This window comes from Juglans regia, chromosome 11, assembly GCF_001411555.2.
Source record: "Juglans regia cultivar Chandler chromosome 11, Walnut 2.0, whole genome shotgun sequence".
NCBI classification, from domain to species: Eukaryota; Viridiplantae; Streptophyta; class Magnoliopsida; order Fagales; family Juglandaceae; genus Juglans; species Juglans regia.
The window spans coordinates 31319172-31342523 of NC_049911.1; the positions used below are offsets into that span (position 1 = coordinate 31319172).

The following is a 23352-nucleotide window of genomic DNA, read 5'->3' on the forward strand; positions in this document are numbered from 1 at the left end:
TAATAATATTTCTTCTTTCACATATTTCAAAACTGAACACAAAAATAAAAGTGAAATGACATTTGTGAGAAATGAAAACCTTGAAAAATGAAATTTTAAAAGCAAAACAATTGAAATAATTTTTATAATAAAATATTACTTTTGAAGATAAACAGTATAACTTTAAATAATTTAAAGATATACTTAAAATTACTTTAGCTCATATATAATTCAAGCATTTACTTATTGAAGAAGTCAATATAGATAATTTTATCTAAATTTTTTCAAATTTTGAAGATGTAATGCTAGTGCTCTAATAGCACGGATGAGTGCTGACGAAGAAGATGACGATCCAATAATGACATGATATTAATCGAGATGAGGAGTGGAAGACGAATGATAATAAAAGGAATAAGAACAAGCATTAATATTACAAGTACAAGATCAGGGATCGGCGCCATGCATCTCTCATCATCAGTTCAAAGTTCGAAAGGATCATATTCATGATCAAGCTGTGGATGATGCATGTGGTTGTTGGTAATAATGCTCGAGACTGTAGCTCGGCGTGAACGTTTCACATGGAATTTCCATCCACTGCTAATTGAGTAGAAAGTAGGGTCACGAGGGAAGAATCGGATTCAATGGGTGTAACCTTCAACCCCTCCCCCACACCCCAAAAAATATATATACTTCAGGGCCCATCTTTCTCTTGTTGCCACATCCAAATCATTGGCCACAGGATAATTGGCAACCCCGACATCTCTCGCTCCTCTTCTCTTTTGAAAGTAATTCCTCCCATCTTTGACAAGGATTGCCCATGCCTACAGCAAAAGACACCTCTCTGTCTCTCTTTCTCTCCAAAGTTTTTACCTCTTTAGTTAAAGCCAATAGGACAAATGAATGCAAGCTTTCATGAATAACTTATACGAAGCGCACACGGTGCATAGTATTATAATCTACAATGTCTTTCTTTCTTTCTTTAATTCTTGTTCTTTTTTCCTTCTTTCATAGAGGAAGCTGCGTATACCAAACAGCGGTCCGGACTTTATACGTACAAAAAGATTTCTGTACGTGGAGTACATATATTACTTAGTCGAGATCAGAAACGATCATATAGTTTAATGTAATTTCATTCAAGAAATTCAGAGCTTGCTAGACAATCAAATTAGCCCATAAGGGATATGAAGAGAAAGTAGTGCATGATGACAAAGATCTACAAGCAACGTCCACACCAAAATCTAGCGAAAACTAACATTCATAGATCAGTACTACACAAATATCGATCTCACACTAGCTATATATATAACACCATTTTTTCCCACTAATTCCTTGAGCAATTTCCACAACCTTAAAATTGATATAAATAATCGAAGTATCCAATTTGGGTCGGTCGATAGGGGATCAAATTAACCCAAAAAATAAAATACATGGAGTAGAACAGCTTGCACGGCTCGATCCTGGCCTTTACACTAGCTATACAGTCCTTCTAATTGCCGATCTTACTTTATAGCTAGAAGAATGAGCTATTTCGCAGTTGGCTCCTTGGATTTGTTTCCTGGCAACTATGTGGTGAAAAACTAACGACTGAACCTCTGTTCCGGGACCGGAAGTGACTGGTGACAAGATGACTGCACAAAAGTAAGCATAAAAAACAGCTAGCTCGAAATGAACCCAACTTTGTTTGTCCTATAACGCCTGGATAGCGAGTAAGGTTCCATCAATGAGAGATGAAAAGGCATGTGAGGGTGCGACTTAGACAGTTTACAGATAAGTCATAGCTTGGGCCACCACCTCTGCTGCGAGCCCAGCAGTGGCAACTGGCATATTCATTTTGGAAACAATGACTTTGACACCGAGAGAGAGAGAGAGAGAGAGAGAGAGAGATGAATGTCTATAAGGCTATAAAGGTTTATATACGATTCGTACGTACATCCTTGTGGAGACCTATGGAGTTGTAATTGATTTGATGAGTCATTGGGCTTATCTTATCTTTAGACTTGAAAACCATATCCTTAACTTTATGTGTCACAAACACACTCACACACACAAATATATATTATATAGAGAGAGAGACGTAAAACTAATCTGACTTGTAGTTCATCCAGAATCCATTATATATTGTTATAAAAAAAAAAAGGAATCTATTATATATATTATATTATATATATGTGGTACTGTTGTCTATGAATAAAGTCTTGAGTATGTTTATAAAAAATGAATAATTTTTTTTATTGTAAAATCAATTTTATGAGATAGGATAGGTTTATGAATTTTTTTATGGTATTAGAACTTGCTATAGGACGAATAGGGGCCTACATTACTTATCATGTGACAAGAACCATGACAATTAATACTGATCTACATATGAGAGATGATGTTGAAGAATAATCTCACATTATCTGTGAACAATATCTTAGACATATTTATAAGAAATGAACAATTTTTTCTTATAAAATCGATTTTGTGAAATGAATTAGATTCATTAATTTCTTCTTATCACGGGGAGTTCAAGTACAAACATATTAGTGTTGGGGATACGTACATGATCCATTAATAGGAATATAGGATACACTTTCTGATTTAAATGGTCAGTGGACACACACACATATATACACAGGAAGTTACAAGTTGTATATATGTATATTTTTTTTCGTCCTGTAGAGGATCACGAGTACTTCACTCCTTGACTCAATCATGCATTTTTATGGCCTGATACCATTTATTCATCGTTTCACTGTTGGAGTTTGAAGGAATATTTGAAGTGCGTGCGTGCGTGCATGCATGCATGCGTACGTTCCTTGTTATGGGCATATTTTCAATTTGACAGATTCGGCCATCATATAATGGTCATGTTATTTCTCGAATCCTAGTTCAGATTTTTTTAATTTGCGCACCATATATAGTCAAACGCATGATCGATATACTTGACTTGTTAATCAAGAAAGCTAGCTAGTATCTTTAATACAGTACTCCAATATTTAATTTATAAATAAATTAAATTATAAAATTTGTACAACGTACGTCTTTTTAGTAAATTATCACAGTACTACTCCTTTAATTCCAGGCCATTCAAAGAGTAGAATGGGCGTGATCAAAACGATTCTCTTGAATCTCTTCTATCATTATATCGGAGATTATAATTTCGAATATTTAAGTTCTGACGTAACCATTATCCACTATAATTAGTCATGTACGTGTCCATGAAGTTTTATGATCTGCATGTCTTTCTGATGATCTCCAGCACACTATATATATATATATATATATATATATATATATATACCCACCCCTTTACTCCTTTACAGTCATTTGCCAGAATACATGCATTGAAACATTTGGATAAAGAAAGAAAGTGTAGGCCATCTTTTTATTTGCATGCGCGTAGAAGCTATGCACCCCTCCCACCCACTTCATTAATGTAGGGTCTCAATGTTAGGACTTGGGAGACTTTTTCTGCACATATTCGATTTTCACTCAGATTAGCTGAACTTGGATAATATACCGCGATAGTGACCACCTTCTCCTCTTGCTTGAGAACATGATGCACCAGTGTAAGTTCCTCGAATTCAACGTGAGATTTATTTGGTCAGTGATAAACTAGTGGATATATGATGCATATATTGCTGCTGATAATTCGTCCAGCATGCAGTTACTGAATTCCCCACCCCACCAGAAATCCAGCATAGTTCGATCGACCCTGTAATTACCTTTTTGTTGTCATGACTATATATATTATTTATGGCTAGCTGCTGTTGTGGAGTTATATATATATATGAGAAATGATAATTATAGTTATGAGTGTGTAAATATTTAAAAAATATATATATATATACGGGATTTATATGAAAAATAATTAATTTTTTAATAATAAACTTATTATTTTTTAAAGCGACTGTATGTTAATTGTACATTTCACGACTGCATGTAATATTACTCCTACATAATAGTTTTTCATACAGTGGTACACAATATATAACAATTAGGCAGCCAGACTCATGACATCTATTTTAAGTGATAATTATTTAAATAGTTAGCCTATAAAGTCAGTTATTTATAATATATTACATCAATAAATATGATGAGCTAGCTGGATAGAATTTAAAATGTAGGTTATCGTTTGGAAGAATACAATGATGCGATTCGTTTTTCAAATTGGCATATTTTAAAATTATTTAGATGAGAATAGGGTGAAGATAATGGGCTTGATTATTGTGAATCAATCATTGCAGAGAGCGTGCAATGACCTTGTTATACCTAATAAAAAATTATATTAATAAGTATAGAATGTGTATTTTTTTTTAATATATATAATTCACTTAAAAAATTAATTTTTAAATAATAATTCTCACTTTTTGTTTTTGTAAAAATGAATGCACCACATGACTCATCTGGCATTAGTGGGTGAGAAGAAAACATTTGTGGAATCCGCCGCCCCCTTAAAGTTTCATGGAAATCTCAACACAGATTCTGCCGAGTTATCGTTCACTACCTGGAGCTGCTTAATTGGCCGAAAAAAAAAATGAACTGAAATACGGAAAAAGTAGGGAAGGATAAGGAGACAGAGAGCCAGTCCGTGATTTGCAAGGCAATGGGATTCGATTAGACTGCGAGTGCACGCGTGTATTAATGTGTTAGTAGTACGCATATTGTCTCCGATGTGGTGGGTTCCCATCGTACACCCTCGTTTATTTGTTTCTTATCTGCTAAATGGTTTAGCCATTAAAAATCTAGTAACAAAAATACGTTGGGTTAGATTAATTATAAAATTATTTTTATTTGAAAGTACATTTAATATAAAATTATATCAATTTATAATTTTATATTTATAATTTTTTTTTTTTTATATCGGTAGCAATTCTCTTATTTCTTTCCTTTGAGTTTCTTTTATTTATTTTTTAGGTTATGTTTAGATAGTAAAATTATTTCATCTCATCATTATAATTTTATTAAATTATCATACAAAATATAATAAATTTTCTAATTCTAAAAACAATAACAATATTAAAAAATAATATTCTAGCAATATTTTATTCAACTTTTAACTTTCAATCTCAATTTACTATCCAAACATCCCCTTAATATCTCTAATGCCATAGATCACAATCTCCAACACTCTTTTATATCAGTTTAAGTTTATAAGATATATATAGACTAAGTGAGAGAATATAATTTTTTCCTTTTATTTAAATTTGAAAATTTACATAATTATCATGTAAAAAAAACATAAAAAATTATTGTTGCAAGTGTCTAGTGTAAATGGCGTACAAATGTAATTGACGTAGAGATACTTGATGAGAAAGAGACCGAGTTGATGAGAGAGCTGAAGAGAGGAAGAGACCAAATTGCTGGAATTGATGAGAGAGAAAGACCAAACTAATGAGAGAGAAATAGCTGATGAGAGAAGAATAATTCATTTTAAATCTGACGTGGCATAGATGACTATACACCAATTACATCTATAGATTGTATATAGAAGAACTGAAAAAACATTGCATGTGTACCATTATCATATATCAAAATTGTATATAAAATAATATTCTAGGTCCAGTCAGAACTATTGGTGAGAAGTGGGTGTTTCTCATTCTCTCCTGTGCGAATTCTAAATTTTCAGTCAAGGAATTTTTGGTTAATTTAATTTTTCTTAAATAATTATAAAATACTGTCGCTATCAAGTAATAAGATTCATTGACTGATAAACTTTGTCTCCATAACTTGTCCTGATTATAGACGGAAAATTAAGGTAAAAAAATAGTGAGGGTTAGTTGACTTACTTCTCCGTTGGAGTAAAAATGGTTGGTTCGAAATCATTCAAACATGAAACATGTCAAGCTGATAGTTTTATCCGAAATGGTTGGTCCGAAATCATTCAAACATGTCAAGATGAAACATGTAAAGCAGCAGCTTAAAGTTTGAACGGAATCATAGGACTAAACAAAGTACTGTTTAACGACAAATATTGTTTTAACTATTTGAATGGAAACTAAGTACTCAATTAGTTACTACAATAGGAATACTTTTAGTACTATACCAATCTTTGATTAAAAAAAAAAAAAAATCATTTTGTTACAAATGAATCATTTGAGACTGAAATTACATTTTTTTTTTCTAACAAAATGTTGGTCCAGTGAAAATATTTCTACAAAAATTGTTTTAATTAAGATATTTTATTATGTTTTGAAAAATGAGAGATAAAAAATTAAATAAAAATATCGTAAAATTAAAAAATTGTTTGAATATATATTTTTAATATTATTTTTACTTTAAAGTTTGAAAAAAGTTGTATTGATTTTCATGTTTTGTTAATAACTTTGTAAAAGTTGTAATGATTATATGAAAAAAGTTAAAAATTAAAAATTAAATTTTTTTTGATATTTGATAATAAAATTGTTATAAACTTTTAGAATTTTTCATATCGTCTCGTTAACCAAACGTGCCATAAATCTATCATTGAACATCTATGGCTACTTTGGACTATAAATAATAGAAAAATGCTAAATAATACGTGCATTCTAATGAATATTAGGGACATTTATATTGTCTACAAAAAAATATTTCAATCGGATTGGTCAATTTTGTTCTAATATTTTTCGCATTGACATTCTAAAGTATTAAATTCTAAAAATATGAACACCATATTTTTATAATCAAATCTCAATTGACGATGCAAACTGTCCAAATTAAAAAATTTAGAATGTTGTTTTAGTATTGGTAGTTGGGAAAAGGATGATTTTCATCTCATATTTCTACACTTTTTTATTATAAAGTGTGAGATAATAAATAATAACTTATAAAAATAATTTTGACGTAATTAAATTTAGACATAAATTGTCTTCAGCGCTGGCGTTCTGATAAGCTGTTTTGCAACCCCGGGCCATATACACAAGTGCCTGCCCACTAAAGCGAACTGCCTAACCTGAGCCTGGCTCTGCCCAGATTCCAAATGGGCCGTGAATACTGAAAGGGAAGCGGATTTATGGCCGACGAGGTCGTCTACTTTTTGGGCCCAACGTCGGTTTTGAATGTCTTTTATATTCGGCCGAATTGGTTCTCTCCAATGTTACAACTTGCAAGCCACTTTTCTCCGTACAAAAATTATATATACATATTTTTTTAATCTATATATTAAATAATTTAAAATTTTATCATATTAATTATTATAAATTAAAAATTAAAAATTAAATTTGATAAATTCGATATGTGTTCACATATCACCGTATGTATAAAACTATAAATAGTATAACTCTTACTTTAAAGTGGTTGCCAAGTTAAAATATATCAAAAAATCTACTCAACCTCCTACTATTCATACAACCTCCACACTCCATATTATTTTTTATTTTTATTATTTTTTTCTTTTATTAAATATTTATTATATGAATAATGAATAAAAAATTTGAAATAATTTAAAAAGAATAAACTCAAAAAAAAAAAAATTAAAAAAAAAATTAAAAATTAAAAAAATTTAAAAAAGTATGAAGTGTGGAGTGTGTTGGAGGTTGTGTAGCAAAGCTCAAAATATATATGCTCAACAAAAAAAAAAATTTAAAATATATATACGGAAAGTAAAAGTATTTACATTGGTTTATGCACATATACAGTGGCGGACCTACACACTGCAGGGGGGCCATGGCCTCCCCAAAGTTTGAAAAAAAAAAAAAATTTATATTAGTCTTTTTCTGATTTAATATGATTATATTATCTTATATTGTGTTAGTTTTCTCTCTAGAACGTTATCTTAACCTCCTCTACAAAATTATTTTGATCTTATAAATTATTTTGACTCAAAAATAGAATAAAAAATATTTTATTATAATTTTAACTTTGCTCGGCCCCCCCTTTAACAAATTTTTGGTTCTACCACTGCACATATATATATATGTAAAGTCATATTTGTATAATATAATCCTAAAATCTTCTACATTAACTTATGCATATCTAAATATTTAGTTATGAATTATGCTTATCTAAATTTGATAACTACTATTCACTCTACAAAATATATTTTAATTATTATTTCTCTCTCCTCCCACTCTCTCTCTCACAATCATTTCATTTTCTCACTCATTCAACAATACAACAAACCTTCATTTGCACATTCATTTTATTATTATAATATATTATATATATTTTTAATATAATATATAAACAAATTATATATTTTTATTATTGCATTTGTATTATTAATGTCAAATGTACATAATGAATGCTAATTGTAAAATATATATAAAAAAATTGATTTTAACAAAAGATTAATAATAAAATAATAATATTTTATTAGTATTTATCTCAAATATACATAAGTTAATATAAAAATTTTACTTAAATGACAAAGTGATTATGTAAAATAGGTGATTTTGTATATATATATATATATATGTATAGACTAATACTAATACTCTTAGACAAGAGACTATAAAAATAATAGGGTAGAAGTGTTGAATGAATTATGCTATAGAATCAAATTCGAGATAAAAGCGTGACAGAAGAGAGTAAAGTTTAATTGGAGTATAATTGAGTCGGACTTCGAATCTTAAATTGTGACCATGGAAAGTGGCTGCTCATGGACCATTATAATTTATGAAAGAGCCTTTTTCTTTTTTCTTTTTTTGATGCAATTTCAGAAAGAGTTGGTGCCGCCCAAACCATTTTTTAATAAAGTAATGCTAAATATAAATTTAGGTACATAACTTTCGTGTATTTCTTTTAAATATGATTAAAAAATTAAAATTTTAAATTAACTTTACATTTTTTAAAAAAGATTACGAGACTTACAGGCCTTTGGCATATAAAAACTATTTTCTTTTCTAAAATATTTCCTGTTTAGCATTTATAGCCACACAAATTTTGTTGAGAATTGAGGAAGAAATCCTCATTGTGCCACGTAATAGAGAAGTAGATGGTGTAGGGCCAATTTTGATGAAGATCTAAACGGATTAATCAAACCGATTAATTATATTTCATTATTATTTATTATTTCATTATTATATATTATTTATATTATTTATTATTCACAAAATATTTAAAAATAGCTTACTATCTAACCACAATCTGAATGTGTCATTTATAAAAGGGTAATACTATATGTATCAGTAGAATCTGCAAGCGTTATACTATTAATTTAAAAAATAATATAGTTAACTATTAAAAAATTAATTTTTATTTTTACATAAATTTTATATTTATTTATTTTTTTAAAATAATATGTAAGCGTTATACTATTATTTTAAAAAATAATATAGTCAACTATTAAAAAATTAATTTTTATTTTCATATAAATTTTGTATTTATTTATTTTTTAAAAATAATTATGTGATATTTTCATATTTACTATTATAACTATCATTTTTTTTTATGAAATGTATTTTATTTAAGGTATATCGGAATGATGCATAAAAGATAACTTGATATTCTCAAAAAGATAACGAAAAAACCAAAAGGATAAATAAATGATATTTAAAAAAAAAGGAATGATCACAGAAAAACAAATAAAGAAAAAAAAATAAATTAAAATATTTTTTTGTACGATTAAAATAACATACCTATAATAATCACTATCGAGTCCACAATGTCACGCGGTGGAGATATCATTATCATAAAGCCTACTCGGAGTAGCCGGACCCAATAAATTGAGATTGAAAAATACAGCGTCGTGGATCCCACGTACATACTCTGGCCACCCACGTGCGACGGCTGACACCTCCACATGCTGACAACGCGCATAATGCTTACAACGCGGTAGAGACATGTTGCGGACGCGTTTTTGACTTTCTTTTTTTTTGTTGGACAATATTCACCTGCTCCCCTCCTCCAATGGACTCTTTCCGATCAACTGCTGTAGTAGGCTTCTCGTGGACTCTTTCCGATCAACTTCTCTCCGGTTTTTGTCCGCCATCCCATCACAGACTCTGACAGCTCCTCTCCTCTGTTGTTACGTACAGTACCAACAGAGATTATTTTGAAATTAGACTTTTTAGTCTCGTTTTGATCCGCTTTGGTCAATTCAAGTCTTCTTTTTGCTGCTCTGCTTTACGCACTAACTACCACCCACCCAATACGCAAGACGCTTTGATTTGAATTAAGTTCGAAGTTATCTCGGAATACTTTTCTTTTATCCAACATTGACGCGATTCCTTATTTTTCCTCGAGCTTCCTTTTGAATTCTTTCCCCGTGCTTCAATAAAGCAAAGGCTAGAGTCTGTGAATATATTATAGGAGTATTCTTGCTTTTGCTGAAGTGGGAGGGTCCTCGATGGAGAGCTACCTGAACGATAACTTTGGGGATGTGAAGGCCAAGAACTCGTCCGAGGAGGCGCTTCAGAGATGGAGGAGCCTCTGCTGGCTAGTCAAAAACCCTAAACGGAGATTCCGATTCACTGCTAATCTCTCCAAGCGCTTCGAGGCTGAGGCTATCCGTCGCTCCAATAAGGTCCCAATCCCAGCTATTTTTCATTTCATTGCATTTTTTTCTTTTCAAAATTGTTTCTAACACAAGGAATCGCCATGTATTCTGCACTTAAATCACGGTTATTTGGCAACAGAGTCAGAGGAAGATGTGGAACAAATGGATTCAATTTTTGTGGCCAAGTTGATTGTTCTTGGTTTTTAAGTTTGAAGTAGTTCTGCATAACAAACATTCGGAATTTCTATTTCATTAATCTAAGATTTGATTTGAATTTTTGTAATAATAAACAAATGGAAAGTAAATAAAAGAAAAAGTCTCCACCTTCTTTTGATTTGAGCTTCGTTTTGCAATGGTAATATCGTGACCCCGTTGGTTTGGTCTTCTGCCTGCTTAAAGCTTTACATTCATTGGTTTGTCTTTGTCCAAAATATAACATTTCACTCATGATGGAAAGCCAGGTAGATCTTTAGTACAGTTTCAGATTTAATGGAACTCTCTAGCCAATCGAGTAAAGTTGAGCAAAAATTCGAAAATCGGACTCCGAGTCAGACTTTGCTCTGAATTCGACAAAATGGAGTCATTTTTTTTTTAATTTTTCAGTTGGAGGTGTTGCTGGATTGACTCTTACTCCGATCCGATTCTAATCTGACTTTATGCTTCGACTCCGACTCTAATTCCGATATTATACATATGTTATATAAATTTGTATTTATCATATATACCAGTATAGTTATATAATTAGAACTTATATAGTAAAACTCAATAGTATAAGCTACTTATAAAAAAACAAAAAATAGTATTAATTAATTATTATAAAATAATATACTTATACTATAAAAAAATAGACTAATAATAGTTTAGTATATGCAAACATCATAATATTACAACAATATATAATCAAGTATATAAATAAGTTAGACATTTTTATTGAAATAAGTCTAATATAATAAGTTAATAAATACATAATACTAATTTACTAATGTATAATAACATGTAGTTAGACACTAGAAATAAGTCTAGTGTGAAAATAAGTTATAAATAAGTTAGATACTTGTATAATATAATAACATTTAATACTATATTATAGAAATAAGTCTAATATAATAAGTTAATAACACATAATACTATAGTATAATAACATGTAATTAGACACTAGAAATAATTTTTTAATACTATAATATGATAACATGTAATTAGAACTTTAGTACACTTGAATGTAATATTTTATAGATCACAGAAAGAAACCCTCTCTCTAACTCAAAAAAAAAAAAAAAAAAAGTCTCCAGATCTGAATTTCGCTAGAGGAGCTCCTCCTTCCCCCTCTCCTTCCCTCCTTTCTCCTCCTTCTTTTCCATCTCTTTCCCTTTTTTCTTAGTTTATTTTACTTCCTTCAAGGCCGAAAAAGTCAGATCTACAGTTTTCATGCAACTATCAAGAGACACGTGCAGCACATGAAGACTCTCAGGCCGCAAATCGTTCGGAGGATAGTGGCGGTTTTGCATAAATCACCGATCGTGGTCCTTATGCGCAATCCCTTCCAATAGTTCTTCTCAGCACACACGCCGGATCACCAGAATCACGACTACATGATCTTTCATATCTGACTTTTGTGGCTGAAAAGAGACAAGCTTGTTGCCTTCACGCGTCATCAAAGTCTGCCAGAGTTAGTCTAAACTGTAATCCTCCATTTTTCATTTTTATTTTCCTTATTGTATAGTAAAAATAAAAAAGGAGTTCATCTCTTAGATGATTTGTCCATAGAGATTGAGTCCTCCCTTTCTGTGAAGGGTGAGATTGAATCTCTATTTAGGCAAAGTGCTGTCTTTTGGACGTTTATCTGTAGAGAGTATCAGCAGCAGTAAAGTCCAGATTAGTTTAGCAGTGTATTGGTTGAGCTCTAAATGGTTGAAACGGTCATGGATATAAGTTTTTCTTGATGAATGAATGAATGATGACATTTATCTTAAAAAAATTTAGAACTATAGTACTATAAATCTAGTATAAAAAGAAGTTAGATAGTAGTATATAAGTAAATTATCAGTGAATGATTTAGTTTTAGTTTTTAATTTTTGGAAAAATTAAAATTTGAAAGCCCACAAAAAATTATTTTTTAAAAATAGGCTAAATATGCAGTTAATTTTTTTAAAAAAAAAATCCAAATCCGACTCTGCTCTGACAAGTCGTAGTCGGATCAAAATCTACACAAGTCGGAGTTGGATCGAAGTCTACATAAGTTAGAGTCGGAGTTGGAGTTCGGATTTGAACTCTGACAAAGTTGGAGTCAGAGTTGGGTTTAGGGGAATCCGACTCCAACTAAGTTGACCCCTACAATCGAGAACTAGAAGTAAAGAATGCGTGGGAACATTTCTTTTGTTACTCTCTCCATAGAAGTTATTTTATATTATAAGTAGTTGGGTTGGCTTTGCTTTTGTTACTTCCTTAGTTACTTGACTAGATAATAAGAACCAGCTCTAGAAAGCAATTGTAAAGATCGGAGGAAACCCCAAGCCACGTTTGGGCTTATGCTCCAAGAATGTTAGTCAATATTACAATTGGAGCCCCATAGAATCATCATAAACGATAATAAATTTTTATTCGTAGGCAATTCATCATTCTATACTCAATTTGGGGTAGAACAATTTCTTCCCTTGAATCATTGGCATCCTCATAAGACCATTCCTAGTTGTGATTTAATTTGTAATGATTCAAGGAAAGCCAAACCACATGTGGATTTATATTCCAATTGGACTATTCAATGTGACAATTTGAGTCCTATGAAAACATTATAACCCGCAAGATTTTTTCCCCTAGAAAGAATTGGGCTCTCATTCACTACTATTCTATACAATATTTGTAGTATTATAGGAACTTTGGCCTCATGGTAGATGGTTTTTGCCCCTTCCTTTTTGTTTTGATCGTGGTTGTGATACCCCATATTGACTGATAAGGGTAGGTGTATGAGATCTCACATTGCTTGTGAAAAATAAGTTCTTGCTCTTTATAATGGTTCCAATGAGGCTTCAATTATATAGTTTACTAGTCCTTTTGGAGTATAGATCTAGATGTGGCTTGGGCCTTTCTTGGGGCATTAAGAATTGTATTAAAGACCGTCCCAACCAGAAATGTAGGACTGAGCCGTGTCATCTATGACGGATTGGCCCGATGAGGACGTCGGGAATTTAAGGGGGGGATTCAATACCCCATACTAACTGATAAGGTAGTTAGTTTATGGGATCCTACATTGCTTATGAATGAGAAGTTCTTGCTCTTTATAATGGTTTCAATGGGATTTCAATTGTTTCATCGACTAATCCTTTTGGCTTGAGCCTCTCTTGGTGCGTTACAGTGGTATGACGCCTGAACTTGAAGCTTCGATCCATTCAGGTTCCACAGAGCCTACAGATTTGGTTCGGTCCTATCCAACCCAACCCCAAAATTTAGAATTGTTGGCATGTTTTGGAAGGTAGAATGGGGAGATTGAGGAGTTTGTTTAAGTCCCCTGAGAAATAGAAGTCTATTAAAGGCCTTGATGATAAAAATTTTGTAAACAAGGGCATATTTTTTTTATAAGAAAAATTAATGAACAAGGACATATTGACGTGTGGTTAAAGAATGTCAGGAAGGAAAGATGTTGAAGTATAAATTCTCTATCACTTGTCCTTTTCTCTCCATCTCTTTTTTTTGTCTTTCACACAATTCCTACTCCATGAATCTCTCATTGCTTTTCTCCTTCCCTCTCACTCCGGCTATATTATCAATCGAAAAGGATAGATTAATAAATCCCGAATACAAAAATTTTATTAGTAAATTTGCATCTTAAAAGGAAAAAGAGAATTTTTGGTATATAATAATAAAAATTTATATCTGACTTCTTTATGTTTGGTCTTTGTTTATATTAAGCTGTGGTTCACTAAGTCAAGGTGAATTCTCATTAGCAAGTGCTCTGTAGGTGAGGAAACAATACAACTGTGAGAAATCAAGGTGTTATATCATTCATGATCTGTGCAATATTAAACTACAATTAGCATACTTCCATTGATGCAAACAAAGTTGATGCTCAATTGTGCCTGCTGTGGAATTCGAATGTAAGCAGGTGTGAAGTTCCAGACCTCATTGGCTGTACTTAGCACCTTTTAGCAAGTACGTGCTGTGGAACTTTTCCAACTGGAACATGAGCATATGCCACTAATTTTAATATCAGTTGCTTAGACTCCAAACTTTGCTGTAGGAAGGATCTGTAAGAATATTCTATGAGCTTTGATGACTGAGGTGCTTCCGGACTTATATTCTTTAATAATCTTACCTGGATAGGAACTTGCCTGCACTTTCTTGAAAATCTTCATGTAGATCTATCAATTTTATAAAAATATTCTTCTGGATTGAATGTTGGTGGTTTACAAATGGGAAGTTTTGAGGAATGCACTGAGAGAGAAGTGGATTTGGTTAGACAATGTGTGGTGGGGGGTTATACAATGGCTTTTAAACTATGGTTATAAATTTTAAATCGTGTTCAAATTCAGAAACAATGAATTTCCTGAAAATTGGACATTTGTTGTGTCCTGCTCAACTGAGAATTTCCTTGCATATTATTGGTTTTCTGATGTCTCTCTCTATCTTTCTTTTTTCCCTCTTTTCTTTCATGTTGAACATTATAGGAAAAGTTTAGAGTTGCAGTTTTGGTTTCGCAAGCTGCACTTCAATTTATCAATGGTAAATATTTAATCTTCTCAAATTAAAATTTTGTAATATTATGGTTATACTTCATTGTGTTGACTGGAACTTCAATACCTGTAGGTCTAACTCTTTCCAGTGAATACACTGTGCCGGAGGAAGTCAAAACAGCAGGCTTTGAAATATGTGCTGATGAGTTAGCATCCATCGTTGAAGGCCGTGATGGGAAGAAACTGATAATACATGATGGGGTTGAGGGTATTGCAAAGAAGCTTGCGTCATCATATGACATTGGCATTCCAACTTCTGAGCACTTGCTGAATCAGAGAAAAGAGATTTATGGAATTAATAAATTTAACGAAAGCCCAGTGCGAGGGTTTTGGGTCTTTGTGTGGGAAGCCCTTCAAGATATGACCCTTATGATACTTGCCGTTTGTGCTTTTGTCTCTCTTCTTGTTGGCATAACTCTGGAAGGATGGCCAAAGGGTGCTCATGATGGCCTTGGAATTGTCGCCAGCATTTTGCTGGTTGTACTGGTCACTGCCACTAGTGACTACAAACAATCTCTTCAGTTCAAGGACTTGGACAGGGAGAAGAAAAAAATTACAGTTCAGGTCACCAGAGATGGACTTAGACAAAAGATATCGATATATGATCTTCTTCCTGGTGACATTGTTCATCTTGCCATTGGAGATCAGGTTCCGGCAGATGGACTTTTTGTTTCTGGGTTCTCAGTATTGATAAATGAATCCAGTTTAACAGGAGAGTGTGAACCAGTTAACGTCAATTCTGGTAATCCTTTTCTCCTATCAGGAACCAAAGTTCAGGATGGATCATGCAAGATGCTGGTAACAACTGTTGGAATGAGAACCCAGTGGGGTAAACTGATGGAGACCCTTAGTGAGGGAGGAGATGATGAGACCCCATTGCAGGTCAAACTTAATGGTGTGGCAACCATTATTGGTAAAATAGGCCTATTTTTTTCTGTTGTTACTTTTTCTGTTATGATGCAAGGCCTGCTCAGCCGCAAACTACATGAAGGGTCCCACTGGATCTGGTCTGGAGATGATATGATGGAAATCTTGGAATCTTTTGCTATTGCTGTTACAATAGTCGTTGTTGCTGTTCCTGAAGGACTGCCTTTGGCTGTGACACTAAGCCTTGCTTTTGCCATGAAGAAGATGATGAAAGATAAGGCACTTGTCCGTAATTTGGCTGCTTGTGAGACAATGGGGTCTGCCACAAGTATCTGTAGTGACAAGACTGGGACTCTAACTACTAACCATATGACTGTTGCGAAAGCTTGTATCTGTGGGAAAATCAATGACGTAGGAAGCTTTAAGGAGACTTCTAGTATAGGCTCTGAAATTCCTAGTTCTGCCTTGAGTATTCTTCTCCAATCAATATTTACCAACACCGGAGGAGAAATTGTTAAAAACAAAGATGAGAAAGTTGAGATACTGGGAACACCAACTGACACTGCTCTCTTGGAGTTTGGGATGTTGCTTGGTGGGAATTTTCAATCAGAAAGACAAGCACTGAACATTGTGAAAGTCGAGCCCTTCAATTCTGTTAAGAAGCGAATGGGAGTAGCTCTAGAGCTTCCCAATGGTGGTTTCCGTGTGCACAGTAAAGGTGCTTCTGAAATAGTATTAGCTGCATGTGACAAAGTCATAGACTCCAACGGTGAAATTGTTCCACTGAATGAGAAATCAATTAATCATTTGAAGGATACAATTGACCAATTTGCCAGTGAAGCTCTTCGAACTTTATGCCTTGCGTACATGGAAATTGGAAATGAATTTTCTGCTGAAAGTCCTATACCCACAAAAGGGTACACATGCATAGGAATTGTTGGAATTAAAGATCCAGTTCGCCCAGGTGTCAGGGAGTCTGTTGCAATTTGTAAGGCAGCTGGCATAACTGTTCGGATGGTTACTGGAGACAACATAAACACTGCAAAGGCAATAGCTCGGGAGTGTGGAATTTTGACCAGTGAAGGAATAGCAATTGAAGGCCCAGAATTCCGTGAGAAAAGTGAGGAGGAATTGCTCAAAATTATTCCAAAACTTCAGGTGATTTACGTGCTTAATGACATTATTTGGAGTGCAAGTTGGGAGACAAATTCAGTGTTGGTGGAAAACCCAAGCACGTACTTAAGCGTAAATGCCTCCTAGCACAAAGCACAAGTGCACACTTGATAAAAGTAAAGCGCACATATAAGAAAATAAATATTTTGATCGAAGAAATTTAATATCAAAATTCTCATAAAATACAATAAAAAAGGTAAGATAATCACATATTTAGCTTATCAACTCAATTTTGTATAGCATTATGCAACACGACATCATTACATCAAATTTAAACATAGAATTTTAATTATTCTTTTGTGCATTATGAGATTTACATGACAAGGATATTTGATAGCCTTAATAAAATTAAATTACATGTTGAATCAAAATATTCTCAAAAGGCACTGAATGACCAAGCAATTCAGCAAGAATTGTTTGTATTGACTTTTGTACTGGCATAAGCAATACAATGAAATCCTAGATTATACATCATCCTCATCATTAAGCATTATTATTTTCCTCATAGGATGATCTATAACCCTTGTCATCTTCTCAATTTCCTTATCTACTCCATCTAAGTTAATGGTTTACATTGATGCAAATTGCATGGTGTCTGAACAGTGAATAGTTTGACTCGGAATTTCCATTGACTCCATTGTTGAATTGATTTCTAAAGAAAATATGACAGCTATATTGAACTCACAATGACCCATCCCAGAGGTGCCTAAGGAATGTTGCATTCCTTGACTATTGTTTTAAAGATTCCTAGGGGACTAATTCTGTGCAAATTCCTCATTTCCAGTTTGCAGTTCTTCTGATAATTTGTTTTGCTTTGGGCTCTAACTATCCTCAAGTTCTCTTCCCTGGAAGTACTGCCCCGTCTCAATTTAGAAACAGTATGTAACTGCAAGGATTGGACTAAAGCAATGGGTATGGTAAATTAGGATAATTCTGGGCGACTTGAGTCTCAAAGAGTCATTTGAAATCATTGGCAGTCATCGAAGTGTAAATTATTTGCTAGATATAACTTTTCTCTGAGAAGAAGTTATCTGCTAAAGAAAATCTATTATTTCTTCATGTGCAGGTCATGGCTCGATCTTTACCCCTGGATAAGCATACCCTTGTGAAACAGTTACGAACCACTTTTGAAGAAGTTGTTGCAGTGACTGGTGATGGTACGAATGATGCTCCAGCGCTTCATGAAGCAGACATTGGACTAGCAATGGGCATTGCTGGAACTGAGGTGTTACCTAGATGTTGTTCCTTTGTTCTTGCCATAAAAAAAATATGTTAATCTTAGCAAATATAGCTGTGATGCAAACCCCAACTTCAAAAAGTTATATTCTACTTCTTTGGTTTTAAACAAGATATATTTAGTTAAATTCTCAACCCCTTTAAATTAACTATGTTTTCATTTCATTCTTGCCTGCTAATACAAGTGCATAGATGCTTAAGGGAAAGTTAGATGGAATTGTCTGTGTGTCATTGGTAATCATATTTAGACATGAATTTTCTCTAGTTAAGGGGGGGGAATTTTGAAGCTTTGGGGGAACCACTAAAAGGATGCTTGGGAGATGAGATGAAAATTTTGTGAATAATAGAGAGATAGTTTGAGTTAATGTTTTATGGGGTTTTGGGAAATGAGAGAGAAAAAGTTGAATAAAAAATATTATAAAGTTAATATTATTGTTAAAATATAATTTTTATTTTGGGATTTGAAAAAGTTGATTTTTTTTTGTTTGAAAGTTTGGGAAAATTGTAATGGTTTGTTTGAAAAAATTGTAATGATTAGTTTGAGAGTGTTTGTGTTTGAGTGATGTTTGAGAAATAAATGAGATGGGATGAGATGAAAATTACTTCCAAACATCCCCCAAGTAAATTATGATTTGGTGGAAACTGTGAGAAACAAGCATAGTCCTTGTGGACCACTCTATATGTGTTTTCATATAGGGCCTTGAGTGCAAGGTATCAAATGACAGCAACTCACAACATTTGTTGAATTTCATATAAACATTAGAAATCTTTTCCTGGTTTTCTTTCTGTCTACCTTTTGCCTTTTTTCATCTATTCTTTTAATTACCTTGAAAAGCTTTTGCATCATGAAACTGCTATTTTTCCAAAAGCAAACCATGAAGGAGAGATTAGGATATGTGCTATTGACCTAAAAGAGTTGGGTGATTAAACGTGATAATGGTTTTGAGCATGAAGGAATTTAAGGCTTAATACTCAAGACCATGGGGCTTATCCTTTAGCCATTTGGAGGCCTTGACGTCTCATCTTCCCCGTACATAACCTCTAGGGCATTTTTGTATGGACTAATTACTTACTGATTAGGTGCGTTTAATCCTTGATATTGTTGTTTGTGCATCCAGGCCCTGTTCTTGTATCTCGTGGACAGTAATTTAGTGATTTATGTCATGAATCTTGTACCAGGTGGCAAAAGAGAGTGCTGATGTCATAATCTTAGATGATAACTTCTCCACAATTGTTACTGTGGCAAAATGGGGACGTTCTGTTTACATAAATATTCAAAAATTTGTTCAGTTTCAGCTCACAGTAAATGTGGTTGCCCTAATTGTCAACTTTTCTTCGGCCTGTTTGACAGGTCAGCAGATGCTCATCGTTTCTCTTTCTTTCCATATCAGTTTACTTTTTTAGGCTAAACCTTTTCCTATAGCATTCTTATAACATTCCTTCATTCACTCTTTTGTCTTCGTGGTTTTTGCTCTCAGGGAACACTCCCCTGACTGCTGTGCAGCTTCTATGGGTCAACATGATCATGGACACTCTAGGAGCACTTGCATTAGCCACAGAGCCTCCGAATGATGACTTAATGAAAAGATCACCGGTTGGTAGGAAGGGAAACTTCATCAGTAATGTTATGTGGAGGAATATCTTGGGGCAGTGTCTGTATCAGTTTGTAATAATTTGGTTTCTCCAGACAAGAGGAAAAGCAGCTTTTAGGCTTGATGGCCCACTATCCGATTTAGTATTGAACACGATCATTTTCAACTCGTTTGTCTTTTGTCAGGTAATTTTAAATTCATTGGGACAAATTGGGGCTCTCCCTTCACCACTCCCGTGGGAGACATGTCACTCTTAATTTGGAATGCGTTTCTTTGGTGTGTTGACCATACAGGGTCATAATTGATGGTATAATCTATATCCAGGAAAACGCCCAGAATTTTATGGTTTTGTTCTATAGTGCTGTATGTGCATGCATACATATATTAGTACTTGCAATTCATCAAAAAACATATATTAGTACTGCTGCTAATATTTGGGAGGGGAATTTTATGTAATAGACTTGTTATTAATGTTTAATCCTTACTAGTAATAGAGCAAACAATAGTAGGAGCATGCTGACAGATTCCTTCCATACACGCCTATGCTATGGATGCTCATCTACTTTTTCTCTAGGCAGATACTTCTTCTGACTGAATGAACATAGATTTTTGCCTTAAATATGAAATCACATGATTCAATCGTGATAAACTTATCCTTTTTTTTGGTATAGAATATTAATGTCTAGTTGCAATATCGAATCTTGTTAATAGTTTGCTGGCATGATTACAAGTACAATCTGAATCAATTACCCCTTTTTATCCCTCATCGTAAGAGCTGCAATCTTGAATTTATTTGTATTATGTAACTTACCCTGGAATGCTGATTTCTTCTGCAGGCTTTCAATGAGATCAGCTCTAGAGAGATGGAAAAAATAAACGTCTTCAAAGGCATAATGGAGAACTATGTGTTTGTGGGTGTGCTTACTTGCACTGTCCTCTTTCAAATCATCATCATTGAGTTCCTGGGCACATTTGCAAACACAACTCCTCTCAGCTCAGAACAGTGGTTTGTAAGTGTTTTTCTGGGATTCCTTGGGATGCCAGTAGCAGCAGTTCTAAAGATGATTCCTGTGGGATCAAATTGAAATCAAGGCAAACTGACTAGGTGCGTTCTGACTGTACAGCTGTGGAATAACTTTGAACTAACATGGATTTCCGTATTGTAAAATTTGATAGGCTAGAAAAGTTAATACAAAACCTATGGCTCAAGACGCCGGTGTCTGACATTTGTGGGGGAGTTTCTATTCATGTTAGATTTTCTCTAGACTTCTAACTTCAGGATTTGTGATATGAATTGAAAGATTTGCCTGATCATGCAGTTGTATTATAACGTACTTATACGGTATGTTTATGATTGATCTTGCCAGTTGTTATATAACACGCCCAAATGTTCCCATCAACAGAGTTTTTTTCTTCTTTTTTCTTAGTGTATGATTGACACGATCCAATTTCATCTAGATCCATTGTGCCTAGGCATCCGGTGCCAATTGCCAAAGCCGTTTATGTTTAGGTTGAGATGGGTACTTGTTAAAAGTTTGATCTTGAAGGTTACTGATAAAAAAGTTGCAGTCTTTTGGCATTTTTGAGTCAAGGTATACATGATGTCAACAATTAGGAGAAACGTTTTTAGTTTCGAAACCAACCACCATTGACCACACGGCGAATGCTTATGGCTTACTCTCGCCTACTGATCGGTAAAAAAGGCCCATGCTATTGTTCTGCCCAACTCTTACGACTGGACGTGACCACTAGTCATTCTATTTTTTTTTAATATTTTTTAAATATTATTTTAAAAATTTACATAAATTCATTAGTGGTAATTCTTTTAAATATTTAAAAATAAAATAAAATATACTAGCTATCAAATTTCTGAAGCAAACTAGCATTTAAAAAAAAAAAAAAAATCAAAACAATTCCAGTTTTGCATTGTTGGTAATTGAATTTGAGTGCTGTGCGTTGGACTGCAAATTTTCCAGTTGAAAAAAATTTAAAAAACTTGTGCATTGATAATTGAGCAGGTGTTGGATGCTGTTAGAATGAAACTACATTCTTTATCTCAAACTGGAATGAAAAACTTAGGCCTCGTTTTGCAGATGAAATAAATTGAAATTAAAATCAAAAATTAAATAAAATATTATTAAAATATATTTTTTATATTAATTTTATTTTAAGATTTAAAAAAATTAATTATTTTATTTTATTTTATATAAAAATTTTTAAAAATTATAATAATTAGATAATAAAAAATAATTAAGATAATTTGTAAAAACAAAGTACTCGTGAAATGATTATCTCGGTAATAGACACCTCCCCAAGAACAAATTGACAACACGACGATAAGTATAACAACCATCTAATCCAATCTACAGTTCTCCATTGAATGCGGGGGATGAATTTCTCTTTTTAGTCAGGAACCATATATTTATGTTGGAATAATGATAGGGTAGTAACCCTATCCTACTCTTTATGTTGTGGATAGGAGTACTGTGGATTGCTGAGTGGCTGTCAAAGTCTCAAGGTCTAGCCGCATCCATGTCCCAAAAAAACCAAAAGGGTTCCTTTCCACCATAAACGCAAGCCACAGCACAGCAGCGATGGGCATGACTAAATTGACGGCATTGACATGCCAGCTTTTTGCTTGTCAACGTTTAAAACCTACAAGCACCACTTCACTCACTGTGCCCTATTTCTACTGGTGGGATACTCATACCGACACCTTAATGCAGACCGGTTGATCGAAAGTTGCTACGTAGTGTTGGATTGGATAGAATAATCACAACTGAATGCCGTACGGTCATCCCTATACTGCGATGATATGATTGCAATTTTCAGATGCAGAAACCCAAAATCTAGAACACATATTTCACCATATCGTCCGTCCGAGAGCGAGGCCGTCATCCTGTCTCTCAGAACTGAGAGAATGGTGTCGGCTGGGAAGAATGGATTCCTGTGGCTGGCCTTGTATAGCGCGTGACTATAATTTTGAAGGAGTAGTGCAACTGAGCAGAGCAGCCACCGCACACAATGCATATATTACGTTGTATTTTTTTTTGAGTACTTCTATAGAGAAACCACTGTAGCGGTGCACTAATTGCACACGCTACGTGGCTTCTGTTTAGACAAAACGTGCGTTATGCTTCTCTTTTTTTCTTCTCCATTTGAATTTCAGAGCCCCATTCGTCTATTCAAATTTTAGAGCCCCGCGAAATACCTCATCCCTCCCTCGCCCGCGTCGCGTCACCTTCCTCTGCCCAACGCCACTAGGCAACGCCGTCTCTCTGTCCAGCGAACCGAGCTATGCTCCTCTGTCTGGCCAGCGCCACCACTCCCCAAGAGGCTTGGTTCTTTTTCTCTCCTAGGGCTAGCGTTTCACACACTCCCT

The 23352-nt window shown here is 33.6% G+C and overlaps 1 protein-coding gene across 1 annotated transcript; it reads left to right on the plus strand.

Annotated features, from left to right (window-relative positions):
• The first annotated feature begins 9743 nt into the window (after positions 1-9743).
• Positions 9744-21348, plus strand: LOC108983177 (calcium-transporting ATPase 1-like). The gene is made up of 7 exons (XM_035682813.1): positions 9744-10405; positions 15037-15091; positions 15176-17127; positions 18209-18367; positions 19558-19729; positions 19857-20155; positions 20807-21348. The coding sequence occupies exons 1-7, from the start codon at positions 10229-10231 to the stop codon at positions 21053-21055; spliced, it is 3063 nt and encodes a 1020-aa protein (XP_035538706.1). The 5' UTR covers positions 9744-10228; the 3' UTR covers positions 21056-21348.
• The last annotated feature ends 2004 nt before the right edge of the window (positions 21349-23352 follow it).